This window comes from Sphaeramia orbicularis, chromosome 5 (genome assembly GCF_902148855.1).
Source record: "Sphaeramia orbicularis chromosome 5, fSphaOr1.1, whole genome shotgun sequence".
Taxonomy (NCBI): domain Eukaryota; kingdom Metazoa; phylum Chordata; class Actinopteri; order Kurtiformes; family Apogonidae; genus Sphaeramia; species Sphaeramia orbicularis.
In genome coordinates, this window is record NC_043961.1 from 44872256 (window position 1) to 44894197 (window position 21942).

The following is a 21942-nucleotide window of genomic DNA, read 5'->3' on the forward strand; positions in this document are numbered from 1 at the left end:
TCTCCACATTTTACCATTTTCAACAGGAATGAGGAATTTCAAACTGAATTCACATTCACCTTTTTATTCCTACATCTGGGCCACCCACTTCTCTAAAAAGTCACAAATTAATCAAGCATTAATATCCAACCACTAAAATGGATTCTTCTGTTCAGGACTGCATGCATATATATGTGTGTATATATATATATATGTATATATATATATATATATATATATATATATATATATATATATATGTGTGTGTGTGTGTATATATATATATATATATATATATATATATATATATATATATATATATATATATATATATATATATATATGTGTGTGTATATATATATATATATATATATATATATATAGATATATATAGATATATATAGATATGTATATATATAGTACAGGCCAAAAGTTTGGACACACCTTCTCATTCTTTGCATTTTCTTTATTTTCATGACTATTTACATTGTAGATTCTCACTGAAGGCATCAAAACTATGAATGAACACATGTGGAATTATGTACTTAACAAAAAAGTGTGAAATAACTGAAAACATATCTTATATTCTAGTTTCTTCAAAGTAGCCACCCTTAGCTCTGATGACTGCTTTGCACACTCTTGCCATTCTCTTGATGAGCATCAAGAGGTAGTCACCTGAAATGGTTTCCTAACAGTCTTGAAGAAGTTCCCAGAGATGCTTAGCACTTGTTGGCCCTTTTGCCTTCACTCTGCGGTCCAGCTCACCCCAAACCATCTCGATTGGGTTCAGGTCCGGTGACTGTGGAGGCCAGGTCATCTGGCGCAGCACTCCATCACTCTCCTTCTTGGTCAAATATCCCTCACACAGCCTGGAGGTGTGTTTGGGGTCATTGTCCTGTTGAAACATAAATGATGGTCCAACTAAACGCAAACCGGATGGAATGGCATGTCACTTCAGGATGCTGTGGTAGCCATGCTGATTCAGGTTGCCTTCAATCTTGAATAAATCCCCAACACCGTCACCAGCAAAGTACCCCCACACCATCACACCTCCCCCTCCATGCTTCACGGTGGGAACCAGGCATGTAGCATCCATCCGTTCACCTTTTCTGCGTCGCACAAAGACACGGCGGTTGGATCCAAAGATCTCAAATTTGGACTCATCAGACCAAAGCACAGATTTCCAGTGGTCTAATGTCCATTCCTTGGGTTTCTTGGCCCAAATAAATCTCTTCTGTTTGTTGCCTCTCCTGAGCAGTGGTTTCCTAGCAGCTGTTTGACCATGAAGGCCTGATTCACGCAGTCTCCTCTTAACAGTTGTTGTAGAGATGTGTCTGCTGCTAGAGCTCTGTGTGGTATTCATGTGGTCTCTAATCTGAGCTGCTGTTAATTTGCGATTTCTGAGGCTGGTGACTCAGATGAACTTATCTTCAGCATCAGAGGTGACTCTTGGTCTTCCTTTCCTGGGGTGGTCCTCATGTGAGCCAGTTTCGTTGTAGCGCTTGATGGTTTTTGCGACTGCACTTGGGGACACATTCAAAGTTTTTGAAATTTTCTAGACTGACTGACCTTCATTTCTTAAAGTAATGATGGCCACTCGTTTGTCTTTACTTAGCTTGATTGGTTCTCGCCATAATATGTATTCTAACAGTTGTCCAATAGGGCTGTCAGCTGCGCATCAACCTGACTTCTGCACAACACAACTGATGGTCCCAACCCCATCAATAAGGCAAGAAATTCCACTAAGTAACCCTGACAAGGCACAGCTATGAAGTGAAAACCATTTCAGGTGACTACCTCTTGATGCTCATCAAGAGAATGCCAAGGGTGTGCAAGGCAGTCATCAGAGCTAAGGGTGGCTACTTTGAAGAAACTAGAATATAAGAGATGTTTTCAGTTATTTCACACTTTTTTGTTAAGTACATAATTCCACATGTGTTCATTCATAGTTTTGATGCCTTCAGTGAGAATCTACAATGTAAATAGTCATGAAAATAAAGAAAATGCAAAGAATGAGAAGGTGTGTCCAAACTTTTGGCCTGTACTGTATATATATATATATATATATATATATACACACACACACACACATATATATACATATATACACATATATAGATATACATATATACACATATATAGATATACATATATACATATATATATATATATATATATATATATATATATATATATATATATATATATACACATATACACACACACACATATATATATACACATATATACACACACACACACATATATATATTAGGCCTGTAATGGTACACAAAATTTTCAGTTCAGTTCGTTTTCGGTTTTGAAAGCCATGGTTCATTTTTTTTTTTTTTTCAATTTACATACTTTAAATGTCCAGCTACTGGATTATCACCATCTCTTTTCCCATTGTTGTCTTTCACACCTGAACCCACAGTGATCCCAAATGGGACTGTAATGACACTCCAAACTTCTCTCCAAATCTTTTACTTGAGACTCACTGTGAAACTGCAACATACATACAAAATATGTCTCAGTTGTGTTCATTGCCTTAGTACATTTACATGGCATTATACATTTAAATGAATGGGAAAAAGATTGCTAGCTCGATGCTAACTTGAATGGGGAAATCCATAGACACGCTAACGATTAGCATTTACAGATTAACTTAAGATTTGCAATGTCTTTTTATCCAGCAACAAAGGTTCCCGTCAGAGATAAAATACTCACAGGCAAATGTTTTTCAGGCCATACAAACAGAGTGAAAGAAACGTGTCTGTTAGTTCCTTCTTATGTCCGAACTGGCCACGGGAACACCGAAAGGACAAAACATACATTAGTGCAACTTATTCCGACCACTAGAGGGCCCCCTTTGCTTGCTTTTAACAAGTGAAAATCACATATTATTTTGAAAGTCTGTTGCTCTCGCTCTGTGAATACACATAGGTAACCCATGGGTCACAGGAAGAGGGGGATGTTGATCAGGGTTGGTTTGCCAATTGGCGTCATCATGCGTTTCAACCAATGACAGCGTTTGGGGTGGGCTTAAGACTCCTGTCAATCACTCACAACTGGAAATAAACTGGTGGGGACATGAACATGGAGAAAATTACCGGTCTTTTACATGGACATTTTCATTTTAAATGTCTTCAGATGGTGGGGTTGATAAGACCAAAGTTGTTTGTGAGCACTGCAATGTGGAATTATTTTTTTTATCACCGGAGTACTTCTAGTCTGAAATATCACTTAAAGGCAATACACGCTGTTGACCCCCCCCCGCATATAACTATGCAATTAATCATGATTAATCACAGAAATCCACGCGATTAATTGCGATTAAGAATTTCAATTGTTGCCCAGCACTAATATATATACATAAACACACACACACACACCTCGAATTAACACACACCTCAAATTCGACATGTTAATTAAGAAATAATAATGTACTTTTTTTTTTTTTTTTTATGTGTGTGGTTTTTTTTTAAATAGTAAATTGCTTCTACACACTGGTGTATTAACCATTACAAAAATACATTTGTCTAATACATTTGTTAAGCACTTTATGATATACCTTATATACTTAGAAACACAGCACTTTATATTTTTAGACATACTTACTTTAAGAGATTAATTAATAATTATCTCATTAGTTTCAAGGCTTTTTTTTTTCATGTCAATTCACCCTGATGTGTCTTAAATCCAACATGGGGCTAAACTTGTTCAATTGCTTCATTTCATCCCACCTACATATTTTCAATTCATTAATTATTTCTTTGTATGAGAATACAGAACTAGCTGAGGCTGTGTTCGTTGTTCTGTGAATGTCACCTCTTCTTCCTCGCCCTCCCAAACTGGCATAGAGATGGAGTAGTGCAGGATCAGAGTCCAGACCAGACCCAGGATCAGCTTGAGGTTCCCATCCACAATGGCTTTGGAGTCTGAAGAAGAAACACTGCAGTCAGATTTAAACAGGAAAAAAAACACAGCAAACATAAGGAGTGCACAGGTAAAAATACAGTATATATTTAAAATTTGTCCCGGGATGGCTTTTTTATGCATCCAGAAGAGTTGACTGGGAGTAAGTATGAGCACTTCAGAAACATTCTCAACAGAAATGGTATGACCAGTTTTAGCAGAGCCCAACCCAGTGCTGCTGGGTAATGCTCCTCATTAATCAGACCTCTTTGTACCAGTTAGTGCCTCTCATCACCTTCACACACAGCAATATTAGCTAATGTTTGGCTGTAGCACACCTAGGTCACAGACTAAATATTCAACTCAATTTTAAGCTGTCTACATTTCTCTCTTGAGATAAAAACATATTATTCAAAAGAAAAGTCAGACATTTAATAAAATTCACTTTTCGGTTTATGTGTAAAACATCCCAAAAAGTACTTCAGAGACAAAGGCATTGACAGTTCTACAGTAAATAACATATAAAAACACAAAAATCCTTTTATCAGAGGCCAGAAGAACTTCTATTAAGTGAAAGCCTTTATACACTAGTAGCAAGTTATGCTGTTATTTGTATACAAATACAGTTTTTCAACCCAAACTGAACATGTTTGCACATTTCCATTTATGAACATGTGGTGGAGGTCTACTGTACCTTAATCTTTAATAATCTTTCAACTCATCTTTGGAAACAGGATCTCATCTTACCAGGCACATCATAGTCTGTCTTTGTAGATTCACTGGAATCTTTTATATATTCATTACTCATGATTCATTTATGGCCTCATATTTAGTGTATTTAGAATTCAATAATCTTCAATGGATACACTGATATGCACCAACTCTCCCCTCCTCTGATGTTACTAAATGTTCTAAACTTGCATCATATTCCATTTGAACACTACCCACTGGTGATTCAATGTAATCCCTAAATCAATGTTTATGTGCACAATTACACTGACTAATATGGGCTGTAGAAATCAGTGCAGGAGTAATGCTATGTGTTTCTTATTTTTCTTTTATAATAATACTAATACTACTACTACTACTACTACTACTAATAATAATAATAATAATAATAATAATAATGATAATAAATTGCAATTGAAAGCACTCGTTTGGTGGAATCTCAAAGTGCTGCTGGGAGAAGACAGTCCAATAAAAAAATAAAATACTATATCAAAAATAAAAGACTAAGCAAATTAAACAAAGCATTATGGTGGGCCATAAAGAGCCTGTCTAAACAGGAATGTCTTAAGTCCCTTTTTGAAATGTATATAATATAAATTATTATAATAACATTAATGTACAGCAGGGGTGCCCAATCCTGGTCCTCGAGAGCTACTATCCTGCATGTTTTAGATGTTTCCCACTTCCAACACACCTGACGGTCATTACCAGGTTTCTGCACAGCTTGATGATAGGCTTATCATTTGAATCAGGTGTGTTGGAAGAGGGATACACCTAAAACATGCGGGATAGTAGCTCTCGAGGACCAGGATTGGACACCCCTGTTATACAGGGTTCTCGCTAGCGTCATTGAACATCGGGGCCCCCCAGGGACAGCGTCGGGGGCCCTGACGTCAGCTGAGATTTGACCCGCGACGCTGTCTTTCAACCAGTGTAGCAGTGTTTTTTTTATGTGTGTGTATGTGTGTGTGTGTGTGTGTGTGTGTGTGATCATCCAGCGTGATGATAACGAGATTTGAATTTTAAAAAATATACACCTTTGTCTTGGTCCAAAGCGCTGCAGACAGGAAATGAGAACAATATAATCAACACCCCTTTGTGTGCCATGGTATTGTCTGACGCCGGCCCAGCAACATCACTTGCCTTATGCTCATTGGCTGACAACGAGGCTTCGATCAGTTTATCTTATTTAAATGGACCAATCACCCGTGGAAAATTATATCTAAAATTTAGCCTGTGCGTGCATGTAGTGTGAGCACCGCTCCGTGTCTATGAGTATCAATTTGTGTCAAGTTCCTATATGGAGTAATTCCCATCAATAATTACCATTCACAAATTGGGAAAAAAAAACAAAACAGTTTTTGCTTTAAATCATTGTTGTAACAAAGACAAAAACTTGGCTTCATTCCTCAAAATTTGCCCCTCAAAATGCAGGAAATAGTGTTTCAGAGTTATAAATTTCAAAATTTTCCAGGGGAGGATGCCCCCAGACCCCTCTACAAAACTTGCACCATGTATGCGGTGCACACCCACGTACACTGAGCCCCTACACTGTGAGAAAATCCTAGTGAGAACCCTGATATACATAAATGAGTGACTGGTTTTAAGTCTCTATACAGTATGTTGGCCCTGCAATGAGGCTAAAGCAGGTTCAGAAGATAAATGAATGAATGAATGAATGATATACACACCATTAGTCTCTTATTTTGTGATTTAGTTCTTAATATATTCCTGTTTTTATTACTAAAATCAAAACAAAATAAAATGAACACAATCTGAAATGATATTGTCATTAGATGAAAAAGATGTAAAGGATGGTTGCTTTTTCTTCTTTATGGTCAGAGCCTGTCGAGTAAAACTTTTTTGGAGGCATTATTTTTCCCTCTACTTGAGAAGGCAAATGTTATCCAATAATACTTTTTTTTGGCCCATTGAAAGTCCTTATTTGTCACTGAGCACAAACACAGTTTCTACATCTGTATTTGTTAATCACATGCATAAGCTGGTGAAGCCGAGACATGTCTGAGCAGCTCCAGTTTTAGGTGGAGCATTGGGTGCTGCAGCCTCACCCAGGGGTGACAAGAGTTGAGACAATTTAGTACAAACACCAAAGGTTACAACATCTTCAACCCTACAAACCTAATCTGTCCTTCGCAATAATTTATCACATTTTGTGTTTCACTCTCTCCCTTTGATCAAACCCTTTCACTCTCTCCACCTGTGTTTTTATACCTCATTTATGTCATTCGTCTGTGGATTTCCCCGTTTATTCCCTGATTCCTGCCTTGTCTTTCTTCCTGTCTGAGATCAAAGACCACACCTCTGTGTGTTACCACCAGCCAACTCTACACCAACATGCTGGAAATGATCAGTGGCCTTTCCACAGTCATGTTTACCTGCCTTGATAAGGACCTCCACTGACAGACGGAAACAGACAATACCTCTGAAAAACAGCCCATGAATTTGAAATGGTGTGTGTAAAAGTTAAAGTGGCTTCAAACTAAACCTTGCCCTTTGAAGTAGAGAAAGAGCCTCACACAGCTCCACCCAAAGCCAAGCTGATTGCATCTGTCTGATATTTATCAGTCACACAAGAGATTCCAATGAAACCAGGTGAACACTAATGAACCATTACACTCCAGTCCTGACTCTTTAGTTTTAGTATTTTTACACACATAAGACAGAGATTAAATTGCACTTTTTGAATCTTAATGTTATGTTTATATAACTGTAACCTTATATGCAAACACTGGGGTTGGATTCTCGCACAGGCCTTCTGTTTTCTATTTTTTTCAAATGGCGTTACATTTTTAGTCCCTAAAAAACACTAAAACCCGACATTAAAATCAGAGGTTTATAAAATGTCAACATACACAGAACCTCAGTTGAGTGACAGAAAAAAATTAGGCTCTATACACCAATTCACACTCTTGTTTTATACTAAAACAACAGTTTATACCCAGCAGCAGTCATCACACTCAATGCAGAAAAAACATCCGATGTGCAATATGGTTTAACCGAGGGGTGTCAAACATATGGCCCACTGGTCAAAACCAGACCACCAAAGTGTCCAATCTGGTCCGTGGGATGAATTGATGAAATACAAAAAATTACTCTGAGATATTAATCATCAGTGATGCCAAACTCATTTTAGTTCAGGTTCCACACACAGATCAATATGATCTCAGGTGTAGCAGAAAAGTAAAATACTAGCCGCTTTTAGACAGAGATCCTGGAAAAAAGGCGAGATGGTGATCCCACCTTTTTTCCACCATTGAATGACTTACACAGCCAAACCAAAGGCATGACAGAGGTGAGACAGGCTGGACTTTGACACACCTACATTCAGACCTACACTCTGGAATGAAAGGGGTGGTGACCAAGCGCTCATTTTGAAATCCCACCAGCGTGGGAGCATATGGCACTGGCATGGATTAGATAGAGATAAAGATAGAGATAAAGATAGAGATAGATAGACATTTCTCCGGAATAAAGGCAAAATATTTCTGCAACAGAAGTGCTGTGTAAAAGGGGCTACTATCATAATAACCTATGACTAATAGAAACTCAACATTTTTAGGCCCGAGCCGAGTAAAGCCGGTGCAGGGCCTATTGAGTCTGCAGTGGGCGCATGGGGACGAAATCGCCAGTGACGCGGTCGCCTTTCTCCACTGTCACCACTCTCAAGAATATTCACATTCACGGCACTGAGACCTTTCCGAAGATGTACATGACGTGCATGAGTCGCATATTTACACCTGCTCAGAATGAATGGGAGTCAATGGGCCAGGCCCACTCGGGGTCAGTCACGTCTGTGTAAGAGCACGACACGTGACATCTGACCCCACAGACATGTGGGGGAGCTCGAGAGTTTTCAAATTAGGCCAAATATGTGGTTGCCATGGAAACAGCTATATTGTTCTTGCTCAGATTATTATTATTTTTATTTATTTATTTATTTTTCTGTCTTATTAGGCCTGAGCCGAGTAAAGCCGGCGCAGGGCCTATTGAGTCTGCAGTGGGCGCATGGGGACAAAATCGCCAGTGACGCAGTCGCCTTTCGCCACTGTTGCCACTCTCACACATATTCACATTCATGGCACTGAGACCTTTTTGAAAATGTACATGACACGCGCACAAATTGCATATTTACACGTGCTCAGAATGAATGGGAGTCAATGGGACACGCCCACTCGGGGTCAGTCGTGTGTGTAAGTGCACGACACGTGACATCTGACCCCACAGACATGTGGGGGACCTTGAGAGCTTTCAAATAAGGCCAAATATGTGGTTGCCACGGAAACGGCTATATTGTTCTTGCTCAGATTATTTTTTTTATTTGTCTTATTTTTCTTTCTCCTGCGCTTTGAGCTCAATTTTGACCACCTGAACATTTATGAAAACTCACCAAAGTTTGCCCAAAAATGTGCAAAATTGAATTTACATATAGGTTTCGTACATGTCAGTAAAGAAATGTTGCTGCAGCGCCCCCTTGAAAAGTGGAAATGCATTACGTCAATGGGAGCATGTCCAACATAAAGTCTGTCATAGAGCCACGAAAATTGGTACACAGATTCATCATGAGGAGACAAACAAAAAATATTATTGTGGCCACGCCCCTAAACCAACCGGAAGTCGGCCATATTGGATTGAAATTTCCAAAATCTGAGTCAGCGTTTTCGCTGACGTATTTTAACTATCTCCTCCTTGGGCGTTTGGCCAAATGAGCTCAAAATCGGTGTGCAGTATCTACAGAAATGGGGCATCAAAATTTAGCCAAATTTTTGGAATCAGTGTCACCGTTTTTGTGTGACGATGTCGCAAACTTTGCAAAGTTTCTTCGGGAATTTACCATTACAAAAATTGCTTCAGCTAAGACATACAAACACTGATTTGGCTCAAATTTGACTCAGACGTCCATCTCCCAGGCCTACACCCATTTATTAAAAGAAATTTAAATTTCGCACTATAGCGCCCCCTACAAATGTACATTTACAAAAATGACATCAGTTCGGACATACGAACACCGATTTGGCTCAAATTTGACTCAGACATCTGTCTCCCAGGCCTACACCTATCTGTCAAAAGAAACTGAAATTTTGCACAACAGCACCCCCTACAAAATTTTTAATTTTTCTTTTATTAAAATTACTTCAGTTTGGACATACGGACACCAATTTGGCTCAAATTTGACTCAGACGTCTATCTCTCAGGCCTACACCCATTTATCACAAACATTTGAAATTTGGTGCTATAGCGCCCCCTACAATTGTACCTTTATGAAAATTACTTCACTTCAGACATATGAACACCAATATGGCTCAAATCTGAATCAGTTGTCAGTCTCCCAGGCCTACACCCATTTCTCAAAAGAAATTGCCACTTCGCTCAGTAGTGCCCCCTACAAATTTACCTTCATGAAAATTGCATCAATTCGGACATACAAACACCAATTTGGCTCAAATTTGACTCAGTGGTACATCTCACAGGCCTACACCCATTCAATGGAAGAAATTTAATTTTGGCTCCATAGCGCCCCCTAAAGATTTACTTATAAAAAATTTCTTTAGTTCGTACACATGAACACCGTTTTACCTCAAATCTGAGTCAATTTTAAATCTCCCAGGCCTACGCCCATTCATCAGAAGACATTAAAATTTGGTGCTAGAGCGCCACCTGCTGAATGATGGACATACTTGTACAGACATGCCTGTGGCGAGGGCCTTTAGATGCCACTTGCGGCTTTAATTTTTCTTTCTCCTGCGCTCTGAGCTCAATTTTGACCCCCTGAACATTTACGAAAACTCACCAAAGTTTGCCCAAAATTCAGAAATGTGCAAAATTGAATTTAGATGCAGGTTTCGTAGATGTCGGTAAAGAAATGTTGCGACAGCGCCCCCTTGAAAAGTGGAAATACATTACGTCAATGGGACTGCGTCCAACGTAAAGTTCGTCGTAGAGCCACGAAAATCAGTACACAGATTCATCATGAGGAGACAAACAAAAAATACTATTATGGCCACGCCCCTAAACCAATCCTTAGTCGGCCAAATTGGATTGAAATTTCCAAAATGCTGAGTCAGCGTTGTCGCTGACGTCGTATTTTAACTATCTCCTCCTTGTGCATTTGGCCGAATGAGCTCAAAATTGGTGTACAGTATCTAGAGGAGTGGGGCATCAAAAGTTAGCTGAATTTTTGGGATCAGTTTTATCATTTTTGTGCAAGGAGGTCGCAAAGTTTACGAAGTTTTTTCAGAAATTTGCCTTTACAAATCTTGCTTCAGTTTGGTCATAAATTCACCGATTTGGCTCAAATTTGAATCATTGGTCAATCTCCCAGTCCTACAGCCATTTATTGGAAGAAATTTAAATATTGCACTATAGCGCCCTTTTAGCGCCCCCTACAAAGTTACCTTTACAAAAATGACATCAGTTTGGACATATGAACACCGATTTGGCTCAAATTTGACTCAGACATCTGTCTCCCAGGCCTACACCTATTTGTCAAAAGAAACTGAAATTTTGCACTGCAGCGCCCCCTACAAATTTTTTAAAAATTTTTTATTAAAATTACTTCAGTTTGGACATACGAACACCGATTTGGCTCAAATTTGACTTAGACGTCTATCTCCCTGGCCTACACCCATTCATCAGAAAAATTTGAAATTTGGCGCTATAGCACCCCCTACAATTTTACCCTTATGAAAATTACTTCACGTCAGACATACGAACACCAATTTGGCTCAAATTTGAAACAGTTGTCAATCTCCCAGGCCTACACCCATTTATCAAAAGAAATTGCCATTTTGCTCAGTTGTGTCCCCTACAAATTTACCTTCACTAAAATTGCATCAATTTGGACATATGAACACCGATTTGGCTCAAATTTGACTCAGTGGTGAATCTCACAGACCTACACCCATTCAATGGAAGAAATTTAATTTTAGCTGCATAGCGCCCCCTACAGATTTACTTATACAAAAATTTCCTTAGTTCGGACATACGAACAATGATTTGCCTCAAATTGGAATCAGTTGTCAATCTCCCAGGCCTACACCCATTCATCAGAAGACATTGAAATTTGGTGCTAGAGTGCCACCTGCTAAACGATGGGCATACTTCTACTGGACGTACCCTTGGCGAGGGCCTTTAGATGCCGCTTGTGGCTTTAATTGTCTTTGTTTTAGTGGGGAAAAAAGTACATTTATGTGAAAATGTTTATATTTATAAACTATCCTTTAACAAAAATGTGAATAACCTAAAGAAATATGAACAACTTCAAATGTTTTGCAATTATAACCATATTCTGCCTATTACTAAATGTTTTGTGCATTTGCAGATCCACTGTGATTTATAAGTTGTAATGTACATGTGTAAATGATAAAGTGAGACATAATATTGTAAAAATTACACTTTTTAAAAAAAATAAATTTCATGTTGTTCATGTTCACATTTTGTAAAGGATACTTTGTAGATGTAAACTTTTTTGTAATGCAGTTTTACTTTTTCCACTCTAAAACAGAGAAATTTTTACAGTTGTCATTATTTATAGGTTATAATGTTAGTATTTTACTGTTCTGGCCCATTTGACACTGGGCTGAATGTGGAACCTGAACTAAAAAGAGTCTGACAGCCCTGATTTAAGGGATCAGTGCAGTGACAGAATGGATGCTTATGAGTGACTGAATGGTTTCTGCTTGTTTTCTACCTGCTTATTTTAGCTGCTCTTATTTGTATTTTTATAGTAGGTTCTATATAATTAACATGTTAATCACTTTTATTTATTTTTTTATTTATTAAAATGTAATTAATTAAGATGTTACAATGACAATAAAGACATTCTATTCTATTCTATTCTATAAATAGACAATCTAGCATTGTTGGACTTTTACTTCATGTTGATCTTTGAAAAGGCAATAAAAACGGCCAAAACATGTTGAAATATTACTGAAGTTGACTGGGAACCAACTGCAAACATTAAATCTGGAGACATTTTAATTTTAGTTCATTTTTTTTAATGCTCCTCATGTTCCTTAATTTGGGTGGTGCACAACATGGCTTGGATGGTGTTCCTATTACTTACAATGGTAGTAGCATGGGAGCATAAAGCAATACAAAAGTACCAGAACTTTATTTTACAGTTTACACCTGTGTACAGTAGGTACTTGCCACAGCCACTTTTAAGTGTGCACTCGGCACTGCAGTTGTATTTATATTCCTAAGTGTGTGTCATTGTCGACAGTTTTGTGTGTGTCGAGGCTATCACCATGGCAGCCTATTGTTCACATTTAGACACTGGAGTAAGAGCCAAGGAGAGATGAAGACAATAGAGTTAAACACAGTCTAAACAAGAAAAGGACTCGGAGAGCGCAGACCTCCGCCAAGACAGATCTGCCCCCCTGATCACCACCAAAATTTTATCTTTTCTTCCTTGTGCTAGTATCGACATTTCCTAAAAATGTCATGAAAATCCATCCATAACTTTTTGAGTTATCTTGCTAACAAACAAACACGCATGCAAACACGCACGCAAACGCACAAAGCAAAGCGATCACAATACCTCCTGGCGGAGGTAACAAAGCTAGGAGAAGAAAGTTCCAGTGTTTGTGGGATCAGTGTTAGAGGAGCTACACCATTTGGCTGCATTGTTCAAACTCGAAGTCTGAGCTACCCTTCACCTCTAAGGGTTTCTAGTCACTTTATCCTCCTGAGACCCAGAAATGCATTTTTATCCTCTACAGTGGAGTTTCACAGCTTCACCTAAAAAAAAAAGACAAATATGCTGTCCACTGCAAAGGACATTCCATGAAAATAAATAAATAAAACTGTATCTGAAAAATTTTTTGCATTATGCCGTTTCCAATCAAGGCAATTATCGAATGTAAAAAAAAGTCCAACTTTTACTTTCCTGGGCCTCATGAGGATATAGAAGTGCCATACAGATTAAAGGTGGGGTGCGAGATGTTTGCCTGGAGCATTTTTTTACTCTATTGCTAAAAATCCCCCTCACACCCCAGTTGCAACTTTAAATATTAATTAAATATTCTAACACACAAAGAAAAAAAATGTAGTCTACAAAAACACCATCCAATCATTTTAAGCGCTCAATCGAAATGATTGAACGGTGATATGTCTATCAAACTCAACTGCCATTTGTCCCTCCCCCTTCTGCGTGTACCCCTCTTCGTGCATTAATCGTGCGTTCTCAAAGGCTTGGAGCATCTGTACAAGAAGCAAAGCCAGAGCCAGAGCTTGGCTAGCTATATTAGCTATATTAGGACGGAAAGTTCACTGGCAAGCTGTTTTGTCACTAACATAAATCACTAGGAAATGTAATGTTAGCCAGCTAGGTATGAATTGGGGCTGTTCTGTAAGAGCGGGGCTGTTGGAGGAGACTAAATGAGTTATGCATGGATCGGGGCCGGAGCCGTGGTTGGAGCCAGAGCTGGGGGCCATAACCGGGGCTGAGGCCAGGCAAATTGTTGCTGTGCAGTGCTCATGGACCCTTGGGAACAAGCATTGCATGTGCCTGTACTCTGGAGGAGTGGCTTCGGGGGATATCTGAAGAAAGGGGTTTTGACTTTTGAACTGAGTATTTTCAAAATGCAGCTTGCTCAAACCGTTTTTCTAACATCTCCTACCCCACCTTTAATTTAAGGCTGGAACCATGATCCTATAACAGGCATCACCAAATGGTGGACCTCAGTCCGAACCCAGATCCAGTGATGGTTCTGTCCAGATCCCCGACCAATCTCTGATAAATTGATTTGACTAAATTGATTTTCATGAAGTATTTTTTCCGACAGTGGTGGCTGCTACTCCAGTTAATACGACAATAGCTTCACTCAGATGAGCCAATCAAATTGCTTGTTTACCCTGCGCGGTGCGTGCACCAGAGCAGAGAGGAAGAGACAGTAATGATAGCTTGTCTCACTCCAAAACAAGGAAAGTTGATGCAGAAAACCATTGTTTTTTAGGGTGGTTTCACACTGCGTACCTGAGTCCGTACTGTACTTTGATATGTTCACACCTTTCCCACAGATGTTGTGTTCACAAGCACATACCATGGCCTGTAGCCCATGCCCGCGTACGAGTGGGTGTTACAGGGCTGAAACAGTAGGTGGTAATGTGGAGGGAATTCTGTCGCTATCCTACAAATGCGGAAGTTAAAAGAAGACAAACCCTTACCTATCTATTATTAGCCTGTTTGAGGCATAGAGAGGAAGAGCTGATTCACCTCTGCTTGCAGTTTTTACCTCCGCCAAGGAATGGTGGAGGTTATGTTTTCATCAGGGGTTGTCTGTTTGTCTGTTAGCAAGATAACTCAAAGTTATGGACGGATTTTGATGAAATTTTCAGGAAATGCTGATACTGGCACAAGGAACAAATGATTAAATTTTGGTGGTGATCGGGGGGGATGGATTTTTTTGTTTTGTTTGTCTGTCTATTAGCAAGATAACTCAAAGTTATGTAAGGATTTTGATAAAAATTTTCAGGAAATGTTGATACCGGCACAAGGAACAAATGATTACATTTTGTTGATCTGGGGGGGGTGTTTGTTTGTTTGTCTGTTAGCAAGATAACTCAAAAAGGTATGGAAGGATTTTGATGAAATTTTCAGGAAATGTTGATACTGGCAGACGGAACAAATGATTACATTTTGGTGGTGATGGGGGGGGGTGATCTGCCTTGGCAGAGCTCTGCGCTCTCTGACAGGTTCGATTTGATTCCAATTTTTGGGGTATGATTCGATTCAAAATCGATTTTCGATTCAAAACGATTTTATTCATAATGATTTCTGCATCAATCTATAGGTGTGCAAAGGATCCTCATGATCTACTCCAGTCTGCTTTGCAAGACAGAATGACAAATGCAGACATTAAAATGTCTTTTTCACATTTATTAAACATTTATCCATGCTTGGCAGGCAGTTTGGTGAGGCACAGCAGTGTGCGCTGGTTTGCCGCTGGTGTCTGACTCTGCACTGTGTCCTTAAGCTCTGGGTGATGCCTGCTGACAGACTGATCTCATGAAATCGCATTGTATGTGACGCCAGTTAATTGCATTTAGCGTGCTATATGTCCGCATTTTCATCCTTTCATGTGTTATTTAACAGTATTTGATGACGTGTCAATGCACTAGCCACTATTTGTGCTAGCCACTAATCGCGCGAGCCGCTAACCCTACCTCCTCCATTAGTTTCCTGTTTGTTTTGGTGCTTACTGCGCACGCGTATGTTCCAGAACCGGCTGTGTGATGATGCCAGGACGTCCTGCGTACGAAACGAAGGCAGACTGTCGGCGGATTTGTTCTTTAAAATCGATTTCGGGACATTTTAAATCGATTCTGAATCGTAGTAAATGAGAATCGCGATTTTTATATGAATCGATTTTTAGGCACACCCCTACTCTCCGAGTGCTTTTCTAGTTCATTTATGTTATTCTGAGTTTTCTGTTTTCTTTAATCTGAAATAAAGGCCTTAAATGTCTTTGCCTGGGACTACTTTTACTTATGGTAAAAGAGCTAGCTGTGCACTCTGTTAAACATTTCTTGTATTGAAAATTGACAATAAATATTGCTGAAACCATATGAAAATGTGGACATAGGGGAATGGCTTAAAGACACAAGTTGGACTTCGGTTCAGACCGTTTACTTGGAGGAAGTTTTAATAACCGGACCTCTACCCCTGTCCTATAACCTCATAACAATGTGTATTACAAAACTGTAAAGAACATGTAGTTCATAGGCTCATTTATAATTAAATTCTGAATTATATACTTGACAAATAAAAAGGTACTTAACCAGACCTGGCTGCGCAATTTGGCCACAATTGGTATGCATTTTTTTTTAAATTTTCCACATCAGTTAATATTAATAATTTATAAATACATTTTTATCAATATCAGTCTTTCCAAAAGTGTGGTTCTGTCCTGTGTCTACAGCTGAAGACTTTGATTTAACGGGAGGAAAAACCCTGGAAATCAAACCCTGCCTTGCAGAACAACACAAAGCAGCATCTACATGATGAAACACACTGCTGTAGGGAATGTGAAATATGTGACAACAAAATAAAGAACAGAGCAGAGTATGAAGGAATAAATGTGTTTCTATGGTCACATGAGATATGAATGACAGTCCTGGTACCCACCTAAACCACTCTGTGAAAACTAACCAATCACTAATTGAAACAAACTATTAACATCACACATATAGATCTCTCAGTCGATCGCTCGATAGATCGACAGATCTCTCGATAGATCTATCAATCGAGCAATAGATAGATCAATAGATTGATAGATCCTTTTGCTTTTATACTTTTTTGTGGTTATTTTCAGCTGGTTCTGGAATAAAGAACAAGTCGTGTCATTTTCAGACCCCTCTTCTTCTGTTCAAGTAAAAACATGAAGGGACAACTATCAACTGGTTTGAGAAAAATAGATTCTGATATTGGACAAATTAATAAAAATAATGTAGAGCCAAAAACAGAAAAAAAAAAAAAAAAACATGGAACAAAAGAGAAAAAAATCTCATTGAACAATAAGTGTGATTAACCAAGTACAGAGGCTACAGTGTGAGCATGAGAATCCATGTATCATTCATGCTTTTCATAATCAATTAAGAATGCGCAATTGGAAAATAAGAAAATGACTCTTTATTTCATTATTAATGAAAAAATTAAAAATCAAAAAACGAGTTTCTCATTCTTTCAACTGAATGCAAAAATTAAAAACTGGAAATAAGCAAATGGACTAAATGTTGGGTTTCATGTTAACATTTTTGATATCCGAATTGGTATGACCCGGAAGTTATTGACTTCTTCATGTGATCATAAAAATACTAATGTGACACCCCCATCCCCCACACTTTTTCTTTCTTACTTTCTCTTATTTTTCATTCTTTATATATATATATATATATATATATATATATATATATATATATACAGTGAACCCTCACACTTCGCGGGTAATGGGGGCTGTGACCCCCCGCGAATGGTGAAAAACCGCGATGTGGAGTACCACACAGTATATGTACATGTACGCGCGTACGCAAAATCTACGGAATGTACACTCACTTTGACGATCTCTCCTCTGTGCGCGGCTGACGAAGATCTTGATGATGACGATGATTCTTGATGATCGATGGTAATGAAGATGATGGATTGCCTGTGCAGGTGTGAAGTATGGAATGTGATACCTGCACAGGTGCTGAGGGAGAGCTTTACTGCTCTCCTGAGGACGCCTCCTCGTCAGCTATTAATATGGGCAGAGGAGACGGATCGTCGACCAACTCCCCTTCCGAGAGAGTAGGAGAGGCTGCCGGAGGCGTACGGGCTGCAGGAGGAGGAGATGAGCGAGCAGGAGTACGAGTGGGAATATTTTTGAAACCTCCGCGATGTACTGAGACCGCGATTGCTGAGACCACGAACTGTGAGGGTTCACTGTATATATATATATATATATATATATATATGAGGCCTGTAATGGTACATGTACCAAATCAACTGTTTCGGTACGCACCTGTTCGGGTCGGTACACAGCTGTACTGAAACAGCACAGTATAATGAGAAAAAAAAGGAATGAAAGACGTCGTTTGATGTGGAACTTTAAATCCATGCAAGTTTCACACGGACATATTGAAGAAGCACACATTGACCCGAAATATGAAATAGCAGTTGATATAAGGTTAAAAAAAAACAACAATTAAAGCTGCAAGCAACATTGGGCGGGACCTCGCACTGGGCGTTCTGCCTCCCACGCGATCTGCCTCCCATGACCGTCGACACCTCAGCTCCACTCACACCTCTCCGTCCCTCCCGATACCAGTTCCCACTCTTTAGGGGCCGTTTACACGGCGTCGGATTCAGTCGACTCCGGGAAGATTTCATCGCGGATTAGCCTTCTGTTAACATGGAAACGATGCCTAGAGTGCCTGAATCCGGAAACTTTTGATACCAGGGTCCAGGGTGGAACGTTATCGATACGCTCCGCATTCCAGCTCCGTGTTAACGCGAGTCGGAGCGTTCCGGGGTAAAATATGACATCACCGCATGCGCGCGCAGCCAAGAACCACCAGTTAATCCACTCCAGGCCAGTTGGTGGCGGTAATGCGCCTCCAAGCTGGCTTGCCAGCCTCTATGACACAATAAAGCTGCAGAAAAAGAAGGAACAACCACAACAACAATGGCCGGTTTCAGAACAACATACGTGCTGCTAACTGTGCTCAGCTCATCTGTCCAGACAAAGAAGTCCTGCGTCTTTGTTCGACCACTCGCCATTGTTGTTTGTAAATAGTGTTGTCCGCCTATTCTTCTTCTTCTCATTTAAAGGCTGTCTAAACCGGAAATCGTTTGTGCGCAGGCGCGTGTTTTACCGCTACTGTTTCACTACAGCTCTACATCGCCAGCTACTGGTCTGGCATGGCCACTACAGCGTATTCAGCCGTCCTCGCGGACTCATGTGAACGCAGATCGTTATCATAGCGGCTTCGTCTTAACGCGGAATGATTTTATAACGCAAAGGAGAAATCTTTGCGGAATTGGATCTTTGTGTTGCCGTGTAAACGTAGCCTTAGTGTCCGTCATCCTTACATCTCTACAGAACACCAGTGACCCCCTACTGAAACCACCATCACCTTTAAATGAGACTTCTACTTCGGAAACCCTACTGTGTGTATGTGCATTTGTTATGTATGTGAGAGACAGAATCAGTTTGAAAAATGAATTGAAATTGTCTGAATCATTGAGCATAAAAGTGATGATTTACCACATTTAAGGCTATTATTTTAGAAAAACCCTATTGTGTGAGCATGTGTGTCTGTGAGAAAGAGTACTTTTTAATGAAGAAACATTGTACAAACAGTTGAGCGTTTGGTCATAAAAATGAAAAGAAGTTATTTACTAGACATTATTTATTTTTTTAAATAAGGGTTTTATTTTGAAAAAATGTACTCTGTGTCTTTGTAATGTATGCAAAATCTCCAATATCCACAATACAATGCAGCAAAACCTGTTTTAAAATGTGAGAGGTGGGGGGGTGGATCACTTGACCTGCCCTGGAGTTGAACCAGGGTCCTCCTGTACAATAGACCACAGCTCTAACCACTGGTCCATTGTTGGACACACACAAAGTTGCACTACTAAGCCTTATATAGGGATTTTTTAATTGTGAAAAGTGAAACTAAACATACTCTTCAAAAAATCGCGATTATTCCATAACTACAGGTCGTATCTGAAAAATTCTTTCAGTTTTGGATTCTGCAGACTTGTGGGAATTTAATGAGGTATAACTTTTTTGTCAAAAGTCTGAAATTAATAAGCAGTAATTGCAGAAAATAGGGTAACTTTAAAAGGCAGATTGCCAACTTCCTGTTGGAGTTAGCTCATGAGTGTCAGTGTATGATTTGTCGGGCTCAATCAGACCAACATTTTGGCATTTGTTTCATGTTTCTGTGACATTCCTACTGGCCGCTAGGGCAGTTTTTGTGTATTTTTTAGTACAAAGGTGGCGCTACAGAGTCCATTTTGACACGTAAGTGGTTAATTTTGATATTGAATCAAAGTGTTCAGCAGCCATGACACACATGTCAAATTTGGTGAGTTTTGGAGCATGTTAAGGGGGTCAAATGGCAGTCTAAAGTGGAAAAAGTATGAAAATAAACAAATTGTTATAAATCAATAACCGTACATCCTATCTCAAAATTTTTTGCATGTGAGCGTTGTGGTGAGTCCCATGACCGGATAGATATGTCACATGTGGGGAAAAACTCCAAAGTGAAAAATGAGTTCCAAACATCGCAACTTTGCGGGCTTCTAAAAAAAAAAAAAAAACCTAAGACAGTTGTGGAAAAAGTGCGAGATCAATTTTTTAAGGAGGGTTCACTCTATCTTTTGGTGCTATTTAGAAGTCAATACGACAAACGGTGTCATACGAGTCACTTTTAAATGTTTTATTTTGAAAGGCATATTGCAAACTTCCTGTTGGAGTTAGGTCATAAGTGTCAAAGTATCATTTGTAGTGCTTCATCCAACACTGGTTCCATGTCTCTACGACATTCCTACTGGCCACTAGGGCCGTTACGGTGTTTTTTCACATAGGTGGCGCTAGAGAGCACTCATGGGGTTAATTTTTTCATTTTGTCAAATTTTTTGCCAGGCCTGACATGTGTGCCAAGTTTGGTGAGTTTTCGAGCATGTTTAGGGGGTCAAAATCCAGTTTAAAGAGTCACGGAAAAATAATATAACAAACGAAAAACAATAGGGCCTTGCTTGCAGGCAAGGCCTCTCACTGTGCGAGAGGGCCTTACCTTTCGGCTCGGTCCCTAAATATGATGTGAACCTGGAAGGAAGAGACTGAAGACCCTCCACCATCATTACAGTCCAGTTTGGATCACTTCAGGTCCCGGTGAAAGACAACAACGAGGAAAGAGACGTTAATAAGACGGATGTTGTTTGGCCTCTGTGAGCTACAGTAGTTCTACAACACTAACACTAGCTCTGTCTGTCTGTTTGTCTGTCTGTCTGCCTGTCCATTACGCATGCTGTATAATAGAGGAATAAATAGAACGATGAAAGTAGGTAAAGTTTCACTTTCGTTTCTCGACAGCATTTGTTACGTTAGTTACGGACTGCACCTTCAGGCATATAACTGTGCGCCCCCCCACCCCCCGTCTCCAACAAAAAAATAATAATAATAATCCCCCGTGCACACAGGCACACACAAATACACACAGTGTCCTAAACAGTTTGTTCTCTGTCCTAAAATAAATAATTTGGTTCATTGTGTCGTCAATGTTTCTCTTCAGTTTGTTTAAACAGAATACCAGTTTACCCTCTTGTTAATGTTGGACTTCATGTGGAATTTTTTTGTAATTTTTATGCAGAATGTGAACTGACAGAACTGTGGTTAGATTTTTCTTGTTTGTTCAAAACTACCTTTCAGGGAAAAGTGCAATACTAATGTTTAAAATACATTTAGTAATATTAAAGCTGCAGTATGTAGGAATTATGTTCTAAGTAATTGTAAAATTGCCTTGACTGTCACCAGACATGAGGGAATCATGTCCATTTCAAATCCTGATCTCACTGACAGTAGTAGTCCAGCTAGAATATTTGAATTTGAACAGCTCAGTGTCAGCCCTGAAATGATGTTTATATTGACATTGTGTGTTTTGGTCTGATGCCCCGCCCATCACCTGTCTGCTAATCACAGTCAGAAGCCTTTCAGCATCCAGGTTGCCAGTTCCCAGTGGGCTGCAGCTGGAACATTTCTGATCACAAATGTCTGACGTTATTAAACCTAAAAGGACTCTTGTTATTCC

General features: G+C 39.3%; 1 protein-coding gene across 1 annotated transcript in view; it reads right to left on the bottom strand.

The window, feature by feature from the left end:
- flnba (filamin B a) overlaps nucleotides 1–21942 on the bottom strand; it is a 290646-nt gene that overhangs the window by 211933 nt on the left and 56771 nt on the right. Inside the window, 1 exon segment of the mRNA XM_030135348.1 lies at nucleotides 3808–3917. Within this exon segment, the coding sequence (XP_029991208.1) occupies nucleotides 3808–3917 (110 nt within the window).